The 14,992-nt window shown below is 35.7% G+C and overlaps 1 protein-coding gene across 2 annotated transcripts in view; it reads right to left on the reverse strand.

Annotated features, from left to right (window-relative positions):
* PREX2 (phosphatidylinositol-3,4,5-trisphosphate dependent Rac exchange factor 2) overlaps positions 1-14,992 on the reverse strand; it is a 167,027-nt gene that overhangs the window by 41,725 nt on the left and 110,310 nt on the right. For both annotated transcript variants that reach the window (XM_042808631.1, XM_042808632.1), the window contains exons 27-32: positions 14,486-14,580; positions 12,326-12,408; positions 11,811-11,901; positions 10,235-10,363; positions 4,441-4,482; positions 1,819-2,036 (exon numbers count right to left, since the gene is read on the reverse strand). In XM_042808631.1, the coding sequence (XP_042664565.1) occupies positions 1,819-2,036; positions 4,441-4,482; positions 10,235-10,363; positions 11,811-11,901; positions 12,326-12,408; positions 14,486-14,580 (658 nt within the window). The remainder of the gene's footprint in view (positions 1-1,818; positions 2,037-4,440; positions 4,483-10,234; positions 10,364-11,810; positions 11,902-12,325; positions 12,409-14,485; positions 14,581-14,992) is intronic.

A 14,992-nucleotide genomic window follows, 5' to 3' on the forward strand; every position in this document is an offset into this window, starting at 1 on the left:
TATCAGATGAATTTACTCTTCTACACTGAGGACACAAGCATCAGGACAGTCTGGTGCTGAATGGTGCTAAAAAGCACCCAAGAGAATACAGAAGCAGGAGATCCCCAGATCATGCTTTCTTCACATACTTCTCATGTAGAGAACAGCCCTTCTGTTTCTAATAGGCAGTTATCTAGCTGTTTTTAAGCCAGAACAACTCATCCTAACACCCTGTCCCATATAAGAACATGCATGCTGCTTGACTGCCTGTGAGACTGGCACTTACACTAGCTAAGATCAGTGCTCTTCAACAATACCACAGACTTCATGATTGTAATTTAGAAATATCTTTATTTTTATACAAGGGCTGTTCTGACTGTATTTTATTACTTTGTCCTACAGCATCAGAGGTGGATGTCGTTGGTGGTATGGCAGTAGAGGCTGAACCTTCCCACTAATATTCCATTACATGTTGTTGCCATGTGAGGGGCAGTCTGATAAAATGGCATCTGACATGAAAGTGCGTAGGAAGCAAAGAGGTGGAACTGAATTCCTCCATACAGAGAAAAAGGCATCCACTGATATCCTTTTACTTTATCTGAACACTTATGTTACACTCTGGTAATGGGGTATGTGAGCACAGCGAGGGGGGGTGGTGCGTTTCATACTGGCAACAGCTGATCACCTCTGCTGTGGCCTCTGGAAGTGTGGCATGCAGGCTCTTCTTCATTGCTAGTAAAAATGCATAGCTAATGGAGAATGGGATGAAAAAGAGTGCTTTGTAGCTGACAATTTGCTCTATTAAATAGTGTTATTGTGCTTTTGTATCTGTTACAATGTTCACTGAAATAGATAGGAGGCACTACTTTTGGAGCAACCTAAATAAAACTCCTCTGTTTTGAAAGGACATCTCATTAGCAATTTGATGATGAGACGGAGAAGGAAAAATAACTTTTGATATTAGGAACATTGTCATTTTTGTGGACTTTCCATGCAGTAAGATGTACAAATCTGACATTGGTTTGTGAAGTTTGATCCCACATCCAATGTTGGGCAATTAAATGAAATACTGATAGTCACATTGTTAACAGATCTTAAAGCTTATCAGTAAGACTAAACACTAGCACAAGAAAACCACATGACAACTATAAAAAAAGCAGTTGATTTTATGGAGCTAAACAAGAGTTTGAGAAGACTGACAGAGACCAGATTCTGCAAACTACTTTGAGTTCTTCAGGTTAGCAGAAACAAGTCTAGTGTGAGAGGTAGCTTAAACAGCTGAAGAAGCACTTTGTTTATCTGAGGATTACAGGACTGTAAAGCTATGTCCTTTTTAAAATTGTGTTGTCAGCCATGGCTCTTTGCCAAGCCTGTGAAGAAATAGCAGACTTTCTGTTATCCCAAGAGGCTATGAGAATCTGCCCTGTGCCAGGGGCAACACAGACTAGCATACCTAGTCATTCAAAGATATCCAAAACAGGTATTTCATTTCTGTTGCATTGCTACTTATTGCAGACTCAAATTCTGGTTATCACCTAATATTGCATTCAGTGCTAAGGAACATGATGACAGTGGTGGGGAATCGTGGGTGCATTCAATATCTTCTAAACTAAAACCAACATAATACTATCTTTATGAATAACATATTTCCCATATCACAAACATTTCCCACATCTGCAATTATCCAAATCACAAGCTTCCCAAATAGCACCTAATTAACTGACAAGCTAAGCACAAAGGACAAGGAAAACACATTTATAACAAAGAGTGTTTAATCATGCTTCTGGCTTGGGGAACAAACATCAGCTGTTTACAAGTACTTTCTGTGAGAGTTCTTACCAGGTTAGGTGACAGCAGTGACTGGAAATGAAGGAGAACACCCGCACTGGCTATCTGTTCCAACCACCTTCTGCTGGCCTCCAGTGTCTCCATTTCATATTCTTTGTTGTTGTCAAACATCTGATTTAAGGCCACCATCAGTTGCTCGGAAAAAGCACAGACAGTGGCCACTAGACTCTGACAGAAGACCATGTCTCGCCTCAGTTGTATCTCGCTGTCTGTGATGGATAAAAGCCAAAATAGGAAAAGCAAAGCAGAGATGGAGCAGAAGATTAACAGTAAAGTAACTGGAACTGATCTTTTTACTTAAAATAATTTGGTTTTTAGCCCAAGATAATGACAACTTTACAGCCTAATGTTATTCAAGTAAGTAGTACTTCATGACCAGAGCTGTCATTTTCCACTTCAAATTTCCATGTATTTCCATCAATTTCATGCACTTTAAATGTTAGGTGATGGATGTGAGTCACATCTCTTTGCTGCTGTGGGAAAACCAGGAGGACACAAAAACATTTAGGAAAGTAAAAACAGATAGAAGTTCTTAACATGACTCTGTCATCTCATCAACTTTACTGTGTCCAGCTATGTAGGGCAGATGAAGACTGCTATAATTTGCAGACAAGGGGTATAGAAGTGTTGCTAGCAGGACACAATCATATGAATATGAAATCTATAAAGGAAGCACAGAGCAGCATCACATATCCAGGAAGCAGTAGAGATTTATGCAGTGAGGAAAGTCCAAGGCAGGTCCCCAGGTAGCATTCTATGGAATCCTTAGCAGCAGATTTAAAATCGGGTCTAGCTAATCTATCAATTTATTCTGGAGGGCACAGACATCAAGTTAGCTAGGGCTGAAAGCAGCTAGAAAAGGAAACATTCTCAAATAAAGCACAAAATCCTGTTGTTAAATATTCAGTACTTCCTCCTTATTCCAATTCCTTAAAATCTTTAAATATTGTTATCATTATAAACTGTTAGGCAAACGTCAATCACAGAAGGTACAGGTAGATTTACTGTTTCTCATAGTAAGAGAGGAAGACTGGATGACAGAGGTCTTTCCAAAGCCTAAAATCTTTCTCCACAATTTAGGTTGCTCTGCCTCTGAGAGATTTATCTCTTCTTTGGGGCTGGCAATTTAATTGCGTATGTCACAAAATTAATTTTGACCTTGTAAGTACACTTTTCTTGGACTCCATGTACTTCTGAAGGTTATTCTGTTCCTTTTCCTACCTTTCAATTTTGATTATTAAAATATAACTCCATTATCAGTCTCTCAAGTTGTGCAGAAGCCAGTGCAAACAGACTTTTCACCTTTAAAAACACCACTCTCCTCCAGCTTCAGAAATCCCAGTGGCTTCTACATGATCTAAAACTTTCCAATGTCATTGCAGTGCTTAGGGATTTGGGGCCAAAAAACCTTCTCTAACCTTGCCTTGCTCAGTGTTATCACTATTTGTCTAACAGCAGCTGATTTTCAGGGCCTTCCTCCACACGATCAACTTCTGAAGCAGCTCTCTTGTTTCTCTGACACCTCATTTTGAAATCTTATCTAATACTACTTGAATATCAGATTCTGCATACAAGAGGACTTCAAGATTTTTTTCACAAAAAAAAAGATACAAAATAAATTACAGAATTTGTAACCTTAAGTAATCATGTAAATAGAACACACAGCTTATAGGGGGGAAAAAAATCAAGTCTGGGTTATTTTTTAGGTCACTTCTTATTTTAAATGCTCTAAAAAATTATTTTAAATTCTTATAAAATGTGGAATAAATATGAAAAAGAAATATTATACTCTCCTTTATAAAATCTAATGTCATGAAATCATGCAATAACAACACATTCACATGATATTGATGTTACAACAATCAGCTTCTACAGTGAGCTATGACTGCTTCTTACTAGCTTATGCACCTACAAATCACACACAGAACCTTCTATCAGAAGTATTATTTTCTAAACACTAATTAGTGTTCATGTATTTTTGTATTTTTATTTTTATTCATGTATTATTTTTGTTCATGTATTATTTTTATTCATGTATTATTTTTATTCATGTATTTTTGCAGACAAATAAACACAGTGTGCATTTAAAGCTGTATGAGCTGAAAGTAAACCACAGAACTCTGAGATCCCTTTGAGAAAGCAAGGATATTAAAAAAACCACAACTGAACAACAATTCTGCACTCCATTATGTTGTCTCAGGTACACAGTATGAGAACAATAAAAGGAAAGGCACAAGTTATAATAGCAAGGCAAGTCTGGAAAGAGTTGGGAATGAAGTGGAGAAAAAAAAAAAAAAAGATGGTCAAAAGGGAAGAGCACAAAAGAAGAAAGACAGCAGAAGTACTTTGCACAAGCTTAGTAATTTGGCAGCTATTTCACCTGCCAATATTCAAACTGTATAGCCAGAGAATGCATTCTGCTTAAACACTGAATGTGCAGTGTTTGATAGAATGATCTTTAGAATTATATCCTTCAGGAATCTTCGCTGTAAACATGGGAGTAACGCTGGTTACTATCAGGTTATATTTGGTATTCTACCCCTTTCTCTATTCTGACAAAAAAAAAAACAAATAAAAATTGTCAATGTCACCTCCCAAAATAAGTAAAATTACCTGTATACTCCAGAAGTGCCAAGAGTATCCGTGCCTTCACCTCTTAAAGAAAAAAGAAAAAAGGAATTATATTGAAGTCACAGTTAAAAGGATTTTCACCGATAATTATGCACTTATATTATAAACATGGCAGTTCTTCCATATATAAGTAGCTTCCAAGTTCTTGTGTATGCCATCCTACCCTATACCTACAAAACAGTTTTAAGTTTCAATTTCACTCAGTTTTATATTTGACTTGATAAAACCAATACGCATCAAAAGCACCAACGTTGAGAAAAAAAAACACATAAAGAAGCAACTCCTATCTCAGAGTACACATGTACCAGCTGGTCAAAGCAAATGCAAATACGAAGAATTTCTGTCTTAATACTTTGAAAGACAAGAGCTGTTTTCATCAATTCCCAGACTACTCCAATTTTCCCCTTTCTCTCTAGTTACATACTTCAACATGAGGATAATGTGACATTTTCGTCTATATCGAAGTATCCAGTAAAAATTAGAAATCACATCTTCACTTAATTCTCAGTCTTCAGGATATTGTTTTCCTTGTAATATTTGGTTTTGCTTAACAATTTATATAAGAAAAGGTACAAATTTAACAAATATCATGCTGACAAAAACTTTTTATACATCTACTTATACTGTTTAATAAAAGGAAAAAATCCAGTTTATAAAAAACAAAATAACCCTTTTCTTTCACATTTTATTTTTGATTTGTCAAAGTTTTCATGTTGAAGGAAGTGATTCCTCCCATCTATCTGATACCAGAGTTACTACAACCTTAGATTGTGAAATTTCCAGCACATCAGTTTTTCTACAGTAAGTGCCTGAGGAACATGTCACTATTTCACATGCTTTCGCATCTTGCCAGTCTTTTTTTCCACACACCCAATTTTCTATGCAGTTCTATTTCAAGAATAGGAATACAAACAGTTGTTATATGGTATGCATTCATCTCAGGTGATGAAATTGACAGTATCAACAGCACAGTCTGGACTCTGTGTCTGACCATACCTACTCAAAGCTGGAATCTTTCCTAAAGGTGGTACTTAATATTTGGTGACTATGCTTAAAAAACATTTCAAGCCTGATCTTCAGCCATACTGTACACACACTAAGAAAGGAACTAACAGTGCCTGTGCTTCCAAAATGCCTGCCCACAGAATCTCAAATACAAGAATCAACATTAATGATTACTCTTGAAAATTGCCTGGTGAAAAATCTTTGCATTTGCTTTCTGTTACTTGAGAAATAGAGAGACTAATAACTTCTGATCTCAGGCAGTGAGGTGGACTCCACTTAACATTTAGCTTAGTAACTGAAAATATAATAAAGGAGAAAGTATTTTCTATCTGAAGAATTTAGACACAGTGAGACTATTATTTGCACCTTGTTTTATATGAGATTTGTTGGATCTCCAAATTCAAAAGCACTTGAGATATCTGCAAATAATGATTTCTTGCTTACGGGAAAAATACAGGACGCATCAACTTGCCTTTATCATTGCTAGAAGTCTCAAAATATACCCTCACACAAGAGAATATTTTTAGATTATTTAAGTGGAGATTTACCTGGGGTTACAAGAGAACCTTGGATGTCTCTCAATCTCCTGTTTTTCAATAAAATCCAAATGCTACAGAAGTTTTCAGCCCTACTTGCTACATGGCACATGCAAAGGAATAACTTTCCAGCAATTTCTCTTTAGATCATGTGTTACACAGTACAAGAACCTTTCAACATTTTTCCCCCCTCTAACACTATTTTGGTCTTTGCTAGGAAAACTTTTATCTTGAAGGCTAGATTTTAGTTTTGTTTCTCACATATGAAGATATTTTTGTAGTAACACAAAGATTTGTACTTCATGTTTTATTATTTCATTTGAAATATATTTTTATGCCTTCATTGACTAAAAAGCTCCTACACTCCATACTAAAATAAATGTGACCCTTCTCAAAAGAACAATGTTCCCTGATTAAACTTAAAATTAATTTGTTAACAAAAAACTTGCACTTCCTCATCCGTTTGTGTGACTAGCTTTGACGTCCTCTGGAACATCATTTTTAAATATGCTACTTTTATCTAGCAGGGTGGAGAGAGGGAGAGTGAAGGGAAGCATTTACAGAAGCTTAACTTTGCCGTCCTTACGCCTTTCTGTTGTTACGTATCCAAATGTTCCCTTTCTTCCCATCCATCAAACTGATTTTCCTGCTTCCTACTCAAGTCATCCCTCATATTGTTTTTCCTGCACTCTGATTTCCATGTCACATAACTCATATACTTTCAAAATCTTGTACCTACATTATTTTCTCTCTGTTCAACCACTGAATTCCTGCTGTGACCACTGCTCACTCCTGCACAAAAAAAAAAAAAAAAAATAAAAAAAAAAAAAAAAAAAAAAAAAAAAAAAAAATACTCCATCTTCCAAGATCTGCCTCAGCCAAGAATTTGTCTTCACCTTCTTTGGTATAACAATTTAGTAGGCCCAGTCACTCTAAATGAGAACTTTCATTTTTCCTTAACTTACTTACCTCCAGATAAATCCTCCTAGAATATGTATGCCATTTAATCACAGGACTCTTCAAGTCCATCACCTTGATTAGCCTTCCCAGGCTCACTTCTACTGCAACCATAGTAAACTCTCCTTCTCTAATTACATGATATTACAACTGACAGGAGAAAAGGCAATCCCCATGTGTTTTAAAGTTATTCTGAAGGAAGATTTACTTTTGTTGTTGTTGTTGTTGTTGTTGTTGTAGATCCAGTATTAATAAAAAGAAAACTAACTGGTCAAAACAATCACTCTCTCATCCTCAAGGCATTCTTATGTTTCCCCATTTCTTCACACATACTAAACAAATTAAATAAAAAGAGTAACAAGATCTAGGTATTAAACAATTCATTTTCATGAGGATCTCATATTTCCTTCTGCATTAATTTACTAATTAGTCTAATATAACACAACATGTTCCACAAGGCAACAGAAGAGTAAGTAAATATATATATATATATATATATATATATATATATATCACAATAGTCTGTGACATATTTCTGAAAATAAAAATGATTCCAGTACAGAGAATGTATTTACTGAAAGCATCCATCTCTGCTTTACTTTAGCACTCATCAGTAGTGGTTAAGCATGTTATTTACAACTATTTTTCCCCATGGCTTTCTGTCTGTGATTTCCTCTGCTTACTTTCTCTAGAACCTGATATAAGAGACAAATACATCTTTCTGATTATTGAAATATCACTTTACTTAGGAACAAACATGAAGATATTTTGGACAGCTTTGAATATCCCAAGACTTTGTTCAACTTGCTCAAAAGAGGCTGAAGCCCAATCACGCAGTCAAATATAGCACATACTTTGTTTCTTCTGAAAGAGGGAAAAGGGAAAAAAAATGCAAATAAGAGAGGGAAAAAGAAAGTTAATTGTTGTACCATGTGTTAAGCTTCCAGCCAGAAACAGCTCAGAACAAAACTCTTCTGTGTATCCTGACCATATGTGAGCAGAACACATAATGGCAAAAGTAGAAAGAAGAAAAATGCAGATATGAGGGGAAAATTTAGCTGCTATAGCATTTTTAACCTTGCTTTCTGCTCATCTGATTTTAGTTAGATGCAGCCGCTGGTTTTGTCTCACATTTAATTTATACAAGCCTAAGCCTGACTGAATGACAGCAGCCTCCAAAACTGCCTGAGGGACACGTTTCTGCTCTGAATCTTTTCAGCACTGAATTAAATATACCTGTCCACTCATGCCTTGTAAACTAAGCAATTATTCACTTCCACTCTCCTATTTCTCCTTCACACCATTTGTGCCAGGGAAGCCACAAGAATCTTTTGCTTTCAGGTATCCTTCCCATCACTTGAAGGCCTTGGTCCCACAGACAGATCAAAATGATGATGAAGATTTGGGTAACATTCCTCTAGATTCTCAGGACCAAGTATGAGTGGTATAAGCAGGAGGCAGAATAAGAATTAACTAAGAAAAAAAAAAACACAATACAGCAGAAACCTTTAAAGACTATTAACGTTGAATAAACAGCTTCAGATGATAACTCAACCGTAAAACAAATTATTTGGTTAAAAAGATGGCACAGAACCAGTGTTACAAATCTCTGACAAATGCTTAGGTGACATGGATGGAACAAGAGAGCCAAGAATATTTAAAATTGGCAGATAACTTCCAAGACACAGTGATGAGTAAAGATGAGGCAGATTGCACGCTGTCCTTGAACACAAGAATAATGCCTTTTCATGTTCTGATCTCTGAGCCATGCAGCATTTACAAGCACAACAATTGCAATAAAGTTAGCTACTATAAATTATTAACAGAGAAAATCTATTTTTCATCCTAGTTTCTGATACACAAAGAAAATGTTCAGTAAATTTCTAGACTCTTTCTGATAAATATCTCTATTACATTATAATAGCATTTGAAAAAGTGAAATCTTGTATAATGGAAAGGTGGTGATTCATTTGGACCTTGCTGAAGTCCTCCATGAAATTCTGTACTAGGCTTAAAAACAAATTCATTTGAATAATCTCAGTCCAGTATTAAGGGCATAAGATCAATGTTGAAACTGGTCATTACTGCTATTTACAGGCAAATAATGTATACAAAAGATTGTCTGTCAGGCTTCAGAAAAATCTTTAGAAGAGGGGCAGTGAAAGACTGTTAAAGATATTTCCATTCCTCCCAAACTCTGAAACAAATTAATATTTGAATATTCTTTGATAGAAACTAGAAACAGCTCTTCAGAAAAAAAGTACCAAAAACACTTATTCATTTTTCACTCCGTGGCAACCATAATTAAATTAAAATAAGTATTCTTAGTATTAAACAATTAGCCAGCTGTGATTGACACTATAAGCAGGAGCTATTCCTGTGGTTGTTCTTATAATTTTCTATCACAGTCTGAAAATATGATTGTTTCTGATCTGAGAATAAAAATTCAGATGAGGAGGAGTTTGTTTTGATGGATTGATTTCTGGAGGTTTATCTTAGTAAAACTTAGAAAGTTTTTTTTTTAGTGATCCACCTTTTTGTTGTTTCTTAATGGAGCACCATGAAAATTAGCCAAGAAAATGAAACACAAACCATTCAAAGTTAGATCTGACACAATTCTTTGTTCCCACATAGACTTCTAGTGCAAATAGTTCTATAAAGATCATTTGGCTCATTATTTCTGTTTCACTGTCAAACAGTACATAAAATAAAGCAGAAGCTACAGGTAACATTTTTTGGTGAGGAAATCCGTGTTTCTTATGAAGCCAGGAGACTAGGAAACCACAGATCACACTGTCAATTAGTGGCAAGGAAGAGCAAAGCACCAAGCAACTATTAGACAATGGTGGGAGGGAGGTAGAGAAAGAACAATAATGGCACCAGGTGTGACAGACTGAGCAAGTGATAATGATTCCAAAACAATGACAGATAAGAGGAAGAAACAGGCCAAAGGTTATTTTGCAGAGTCTTCATCTTTCCAATTAAGATGGTACAAAAAAAGGATTTTAATTTCAAGGAAAGCCCTATGTGTCCCATGAAGATGACAAAGCAGTCAAACTCCCTGTACTTCTCTGAAAACTCTCTTCCCTTCAGTATCTAATATCAGTAGGGTAAGCATCAGGCAGCTGAGACGTGTTCTACTAATGTTGTTACTACAAGCGTAAAAAAAATCCTCACATTCAGGTGTTTAAACAAGCAACTGTATCTTTCCCCTTCCCTTTTCCAGGATCTACACCATAAACTGAGTGTTTGTTTATGGCCATGCTCTTCCTACTGACCTTCAACAAATTTTCTGATACTCTGGGCAAGACTCCGGACACTGCTGGGAAGGTTCCAAGGGTCTTGCTTGATGTGAAGTCGTAACCTCTTTGGACAGCTAAGCTTCGGTTCCATTTCCTGCTGAAACTCTATGCAAAAATAAAAACAATATTTCTTCTGTATAAATCTCTTGAGAAAAATCACAGGAAAGCATTATTTCTTTCTAAATGCTTTCACACCATATGAAGAGATGATCTTATTTAACTCTTGTTACAGTCAGAGTGACAAGCCGAACAAAAGCTCTCCACTTAGTCAAAGAAGAAAACAGCAATACAAAAAATAGCTCCTTCTGAACCAGGTATTTAAGACAGAAGGTGGCCTCATGGAGCAAGAGAGCCCAGAACTTTTAGAGGCAAGTGTATGCAAAACTAATCCAATTAGAAAATCAAATTTTAATTACGACAAAATTACTTATTCTTTGACCTGGTCTCTGAAATCATTCAAGTGCTCCTTGTACTTTTTCAGAAGTTCATGAATACCAAGAATAAAACATCCAGCTTGTCCATACCTTGTGACTAATTGGACATTTATTATATCACTGAAAGGTCAACACTTTGTTAGTCTGTCACATGCTTGGCCTGAAACGCTGAGAAACTTAAGTAAGCACAAATGCTCTAGGTTCATTCTCATAGTCTTGGTCCCAGAATTGGAAATGGAAAAAGAGAAAGTAAGTAAGAGGAAGAGTTTATGCTGACTTCCAAACAAACTCACTGAGTACTTAAGGCTTCAAAAGACCAGGTAACTGGTGTACAATTACATTCTGTTGACTTCAGTGGGATTCTGGTGATCTGTAGAAGACAGATCTGCTCTCTGCCACTTACAATTAGCTTTCTTTGCAAAAAGACATTTGACAGGGTCAAATAATCCATAAGCAAACCTACTGCACAGCTATACACAATACAACATTCTGCCTCCCACTGACCTTTCTTTTTAATTATTTTTAACTCTTTGCTAAAAGAAGTCCATAGCGTTTTTCATCATAATCTTATAAATAGGCAAGTGGTGATAGCCATATGTTCAGAATTAGCAACTACCTAAGTAATAGCAAAGTATCTCAAATTACACTTTTTTTTTTTAAATCAGTAATATTTATGTAAGTACATAAATGGTATATATATTATTGTGACTATAAATTTACATTTGCAAATTGTAAACCAAATTCATAAAAAAATATGTACAAAATGACTACAAAATAGATTAAAACAGATCAGAAATTGAGACAAATAGGTAATAAAGACACCTGCAACACACAAAATCAGCTTCTTACTTCAAAAAACTCAGTAATTCTATAGCCAGTTAAGAATCTAAAATTTAAAGTTGATTTTCTAAGAAATATGAAATACGTTGTGCAATAGAAGTGTCAGAAACAGCTTCTCCACTAATCTAAAATCTACTTAAAATTTTCCAAGATCAATTATCACATAGTATGGCAAAAATAAGCAAAAATCAGTTTTTTAACACTCAGCTCAAGGAGCACATGGCCACATCCATATACTTTTCAAGCTGCCTTTTGATTCAGATAGATAGAATTGTTACCTTGTAGGCCTCGGCCCGGTGTGAAGTGTTTTGTCTGTTCAAAGGCCCTCATCACAGCTGGTCCTTTCAGAAGACTGACAATTGAGTCAACCTGTTAGGATCAAAATTCTGTCAGACAGGTGTTTTCCACAGCAGAGATCTGAAATTCTTTCTTTGAGAAACACAGACTAGAAGAAAACACCTTTGAATGCTTTCTTACCTAATTGCTGTAGTTAAAGCTCAGGACTAGAGAATGTTACTAAATACAAGGGCCTTTTTAATCGGTGGTTTTGAACTATTTACAGAAAAACAGAAGGAGAAGGAGTAAATACATACCATCCCAATAAACAGTGGAAAGCAAAAGTAAAAAGAAAAGAAAAGAAAAGAAAAGAAAAGAAAAGAAAAGAAAAGAAAAGAAAAGAAAAGAAAAGAAAAGAAAAGAAAAGAAAAGAAAAGAAAAGAAATTGCTAAAGACATTTTAGCTCAAATATCTATGTTATTATTAAAGGGAAAAAAAAAAAAAAAAAATCTCATACTTGACCAAAAAGATGTTCCAAACAGCTATGGAGCTTGTCTTGTTTATCATGAGAGATTCGAACACTTATGGGAAGCTCATCGCCTGAAAAATATTTTAAAATTAAAAATTGTTTAGAAGGTTCAGCACATTTTCCAAAATATTTATAGCCTGGGTAATCTAGTAATCTTTGCACATATACTGATACTTAGGCCTTCAGGATTATACTCGCTATAGTTCTGGTAAACATAGTACATTATTCAGAATCACAGAATGGGATTATTGAATCACAAAGGTTGGAAAAGACCTCCAAGATCATCCAGTCCAACCATCCACCCATCACTAACATTTCCCCACTGAACCATTTCCTCAGTACAACATCTAAATGTTTCTTCAACACAATCCCACAGTATGCAATTGCTTGCCCCATGTAATTTGCATTAGGCACACAGAATAATGCAGAAATAGCACTTAGAGAAGGGATCGTATTTAAAATCCAAGTGGACATAGATTTAGGCAATGTGGTCTAGCTTGAACAGGGGATTAGACTGGATGATCTTAAGAGGTCCCTTCCAACCCCAGTGATCCTATGATCAGAACACAAGAATCTTCTGTGCTGGACAACACAGCCCCAGACTAAACAGCAAATTAGCAGGAATAGTGCAGACCACAAAGCCACCAAAAATCAAGACATTTTTATAGGGACTGACTCGTCACAATCTTAACGGTCTTACTATTGAAATGGTTCTGATATTTTGGTACTTAAACAACAATACAGTAACCAAACCCTGCATTTGATACAAAGGTTTTAGAAAACAATTTTCTGTGTACCACTAAGACAATGCAAAAGAGGATTCTCCTAGGTCACGACCGTCAGTCACTTGCACTCTCAGACAACAGGTGACACAAGCTGAACTCTTTCAAAAACTGAAAAATTGAGCTTACAACTGGCTTTCCCCTTGCTGTTACAATGACAGATAACAAGTAGCCACTTGATAATTTATAACCCAAATTTATTCATGGTCAATCTAGACTCATTTTTCTTATGTCAGTGAAAAACTTAAATAGCAATTTTGTCTCCTTGATTTTCTTTTCAGCTCTTTTAGATGTCCTTATAGGCAGCAGTTATAACCTTTCACAAGATTTTACTAGTAACAAATGGAGCACAGTGCCAAAGAACTCCAATCTTACGTCAGCCACGCTAGCTTTGGAAGTAGAAGAAAATTAAGTCATTCAGAGAGTGGGAGTTCACTGAGTGGGAATACCCATCAACATTAACGCTGTATATCTGCACTTGACACCTATACTTTCAGGTACCTAAAAGCAGTACCTCAGAGTGTTGCTTCACTAGGTCTTATCTGTTTGTCAATACACTAGGTTGAAGATAAAGACCCTGTGTTTTCTTCATCCCTTTTCTCTGTATCTGCTCCCCACTCTTCAAATTTCTTGAAAGTAGCTGACAGGAATTACGTTATTCATAAAGTAGCTCAGATACCTTGTATAATGTCATAATACTTTCCTAAAAAAAACTCCTGATATGAACAGCACTAAAGTTTTCTTTCTTTATGACTAAGTCTCAGCATTGGATCATATTCAACTAATATGCCCAGTTCTTTCTGTTTCTAAATCATTCCCAAATGATAAACTAACAGCTTAGAGCAAATATTTTTATTATTAGTCCCTGAGTGTATGACCTTCTACTCCATGCAGTTAAATCCCATCTCATTCCTATTAGCAGCTGCATTTATTTAAATTCAATTTGTCATGGCATAAACAAATATGTGCTCCTATGTGGTCTCACAAACATACACAGCCATATCCTGCATTCTGGATGCTGACGCAGGCTGGGCAAGCATTCTGTGCTCACCTAAAATGATCCTTACTGTGTACAACATCTCAACATAACTCTGACAAGGTCAGGGCATGAAAGTGGTTAAAAGTAGTCATGCTAAGAGCTCTAACTAATTCAGTCTATCTACAGAGGTGCTGGAATGCTGTCTCTTTCACAGAAGAACTCTAAGTGCAGCTCTAGCTAGGTAGAAACAAAACAACACAATTCTATTACCAAGGAAGAAGAAATTTTTATAATGAAAACAGCAACAAAAGTGCCAGGTAAATGAAAAGAATGAACCTGGGTAAAAGGAACCAATGACAGATTCATAGCTGACTTCTCTAAACATACCTGAATCCATTTCATCACTGTGAAAGTAAGAACTGCACTGACTGCTGCAAATGCTGGTGAACGACGCAATGGAGTTCCTGTTGCTGTTGCAATCGCTTGGAAAACAAAACAAAGCAGAATGAAATAAAGCCATGTCCTTTTACACAGGCATTATATCAAAATTATATATATTTTTTCCCTTTTCTGCTTTTGACTTTAGTGATGAGACAGTCCTTAAATTTTTTTTATTAACATTAAAGATCTCTGTTCTCAGGCTGTCGTAATTCACAGTCATGGTAAGGCTCAGACAGCTAGATTCTCTAACTTGATACCCTTTTCATTGTTAAGTTTGCACTGCAAGCAAGTATTTGCAGACTGAAAATATATACTTTCAACGTGAAACAACTGAATTTTCTTACACGAGTGACAGTTTTTGAATCTATCGCCTCAAACAATTTTGTAACTCTACATTTAAATTCTGTATTCAGTCCATAACTAATACAGTATTACAAAGTACTCTGGTTTTAT

The sequence above is a fragment of the Centrocercus urophasianus genome, unplaced genomic scaffold (assembly GCF_019232065.1).
Source record: "Centrocercus urophasianus isolate 14NV4802_14NV808 unplaced genomic scaffold, USGS_Curo_1.0 seq_11, whole genome shotgun sequence".
NCBI classification, from domain to species: Eukaryota; Metazoa; Chordata; class Aves; order Galliformes; family Phasianidae; genus Centrocercus; species Centrocercus urophasianus.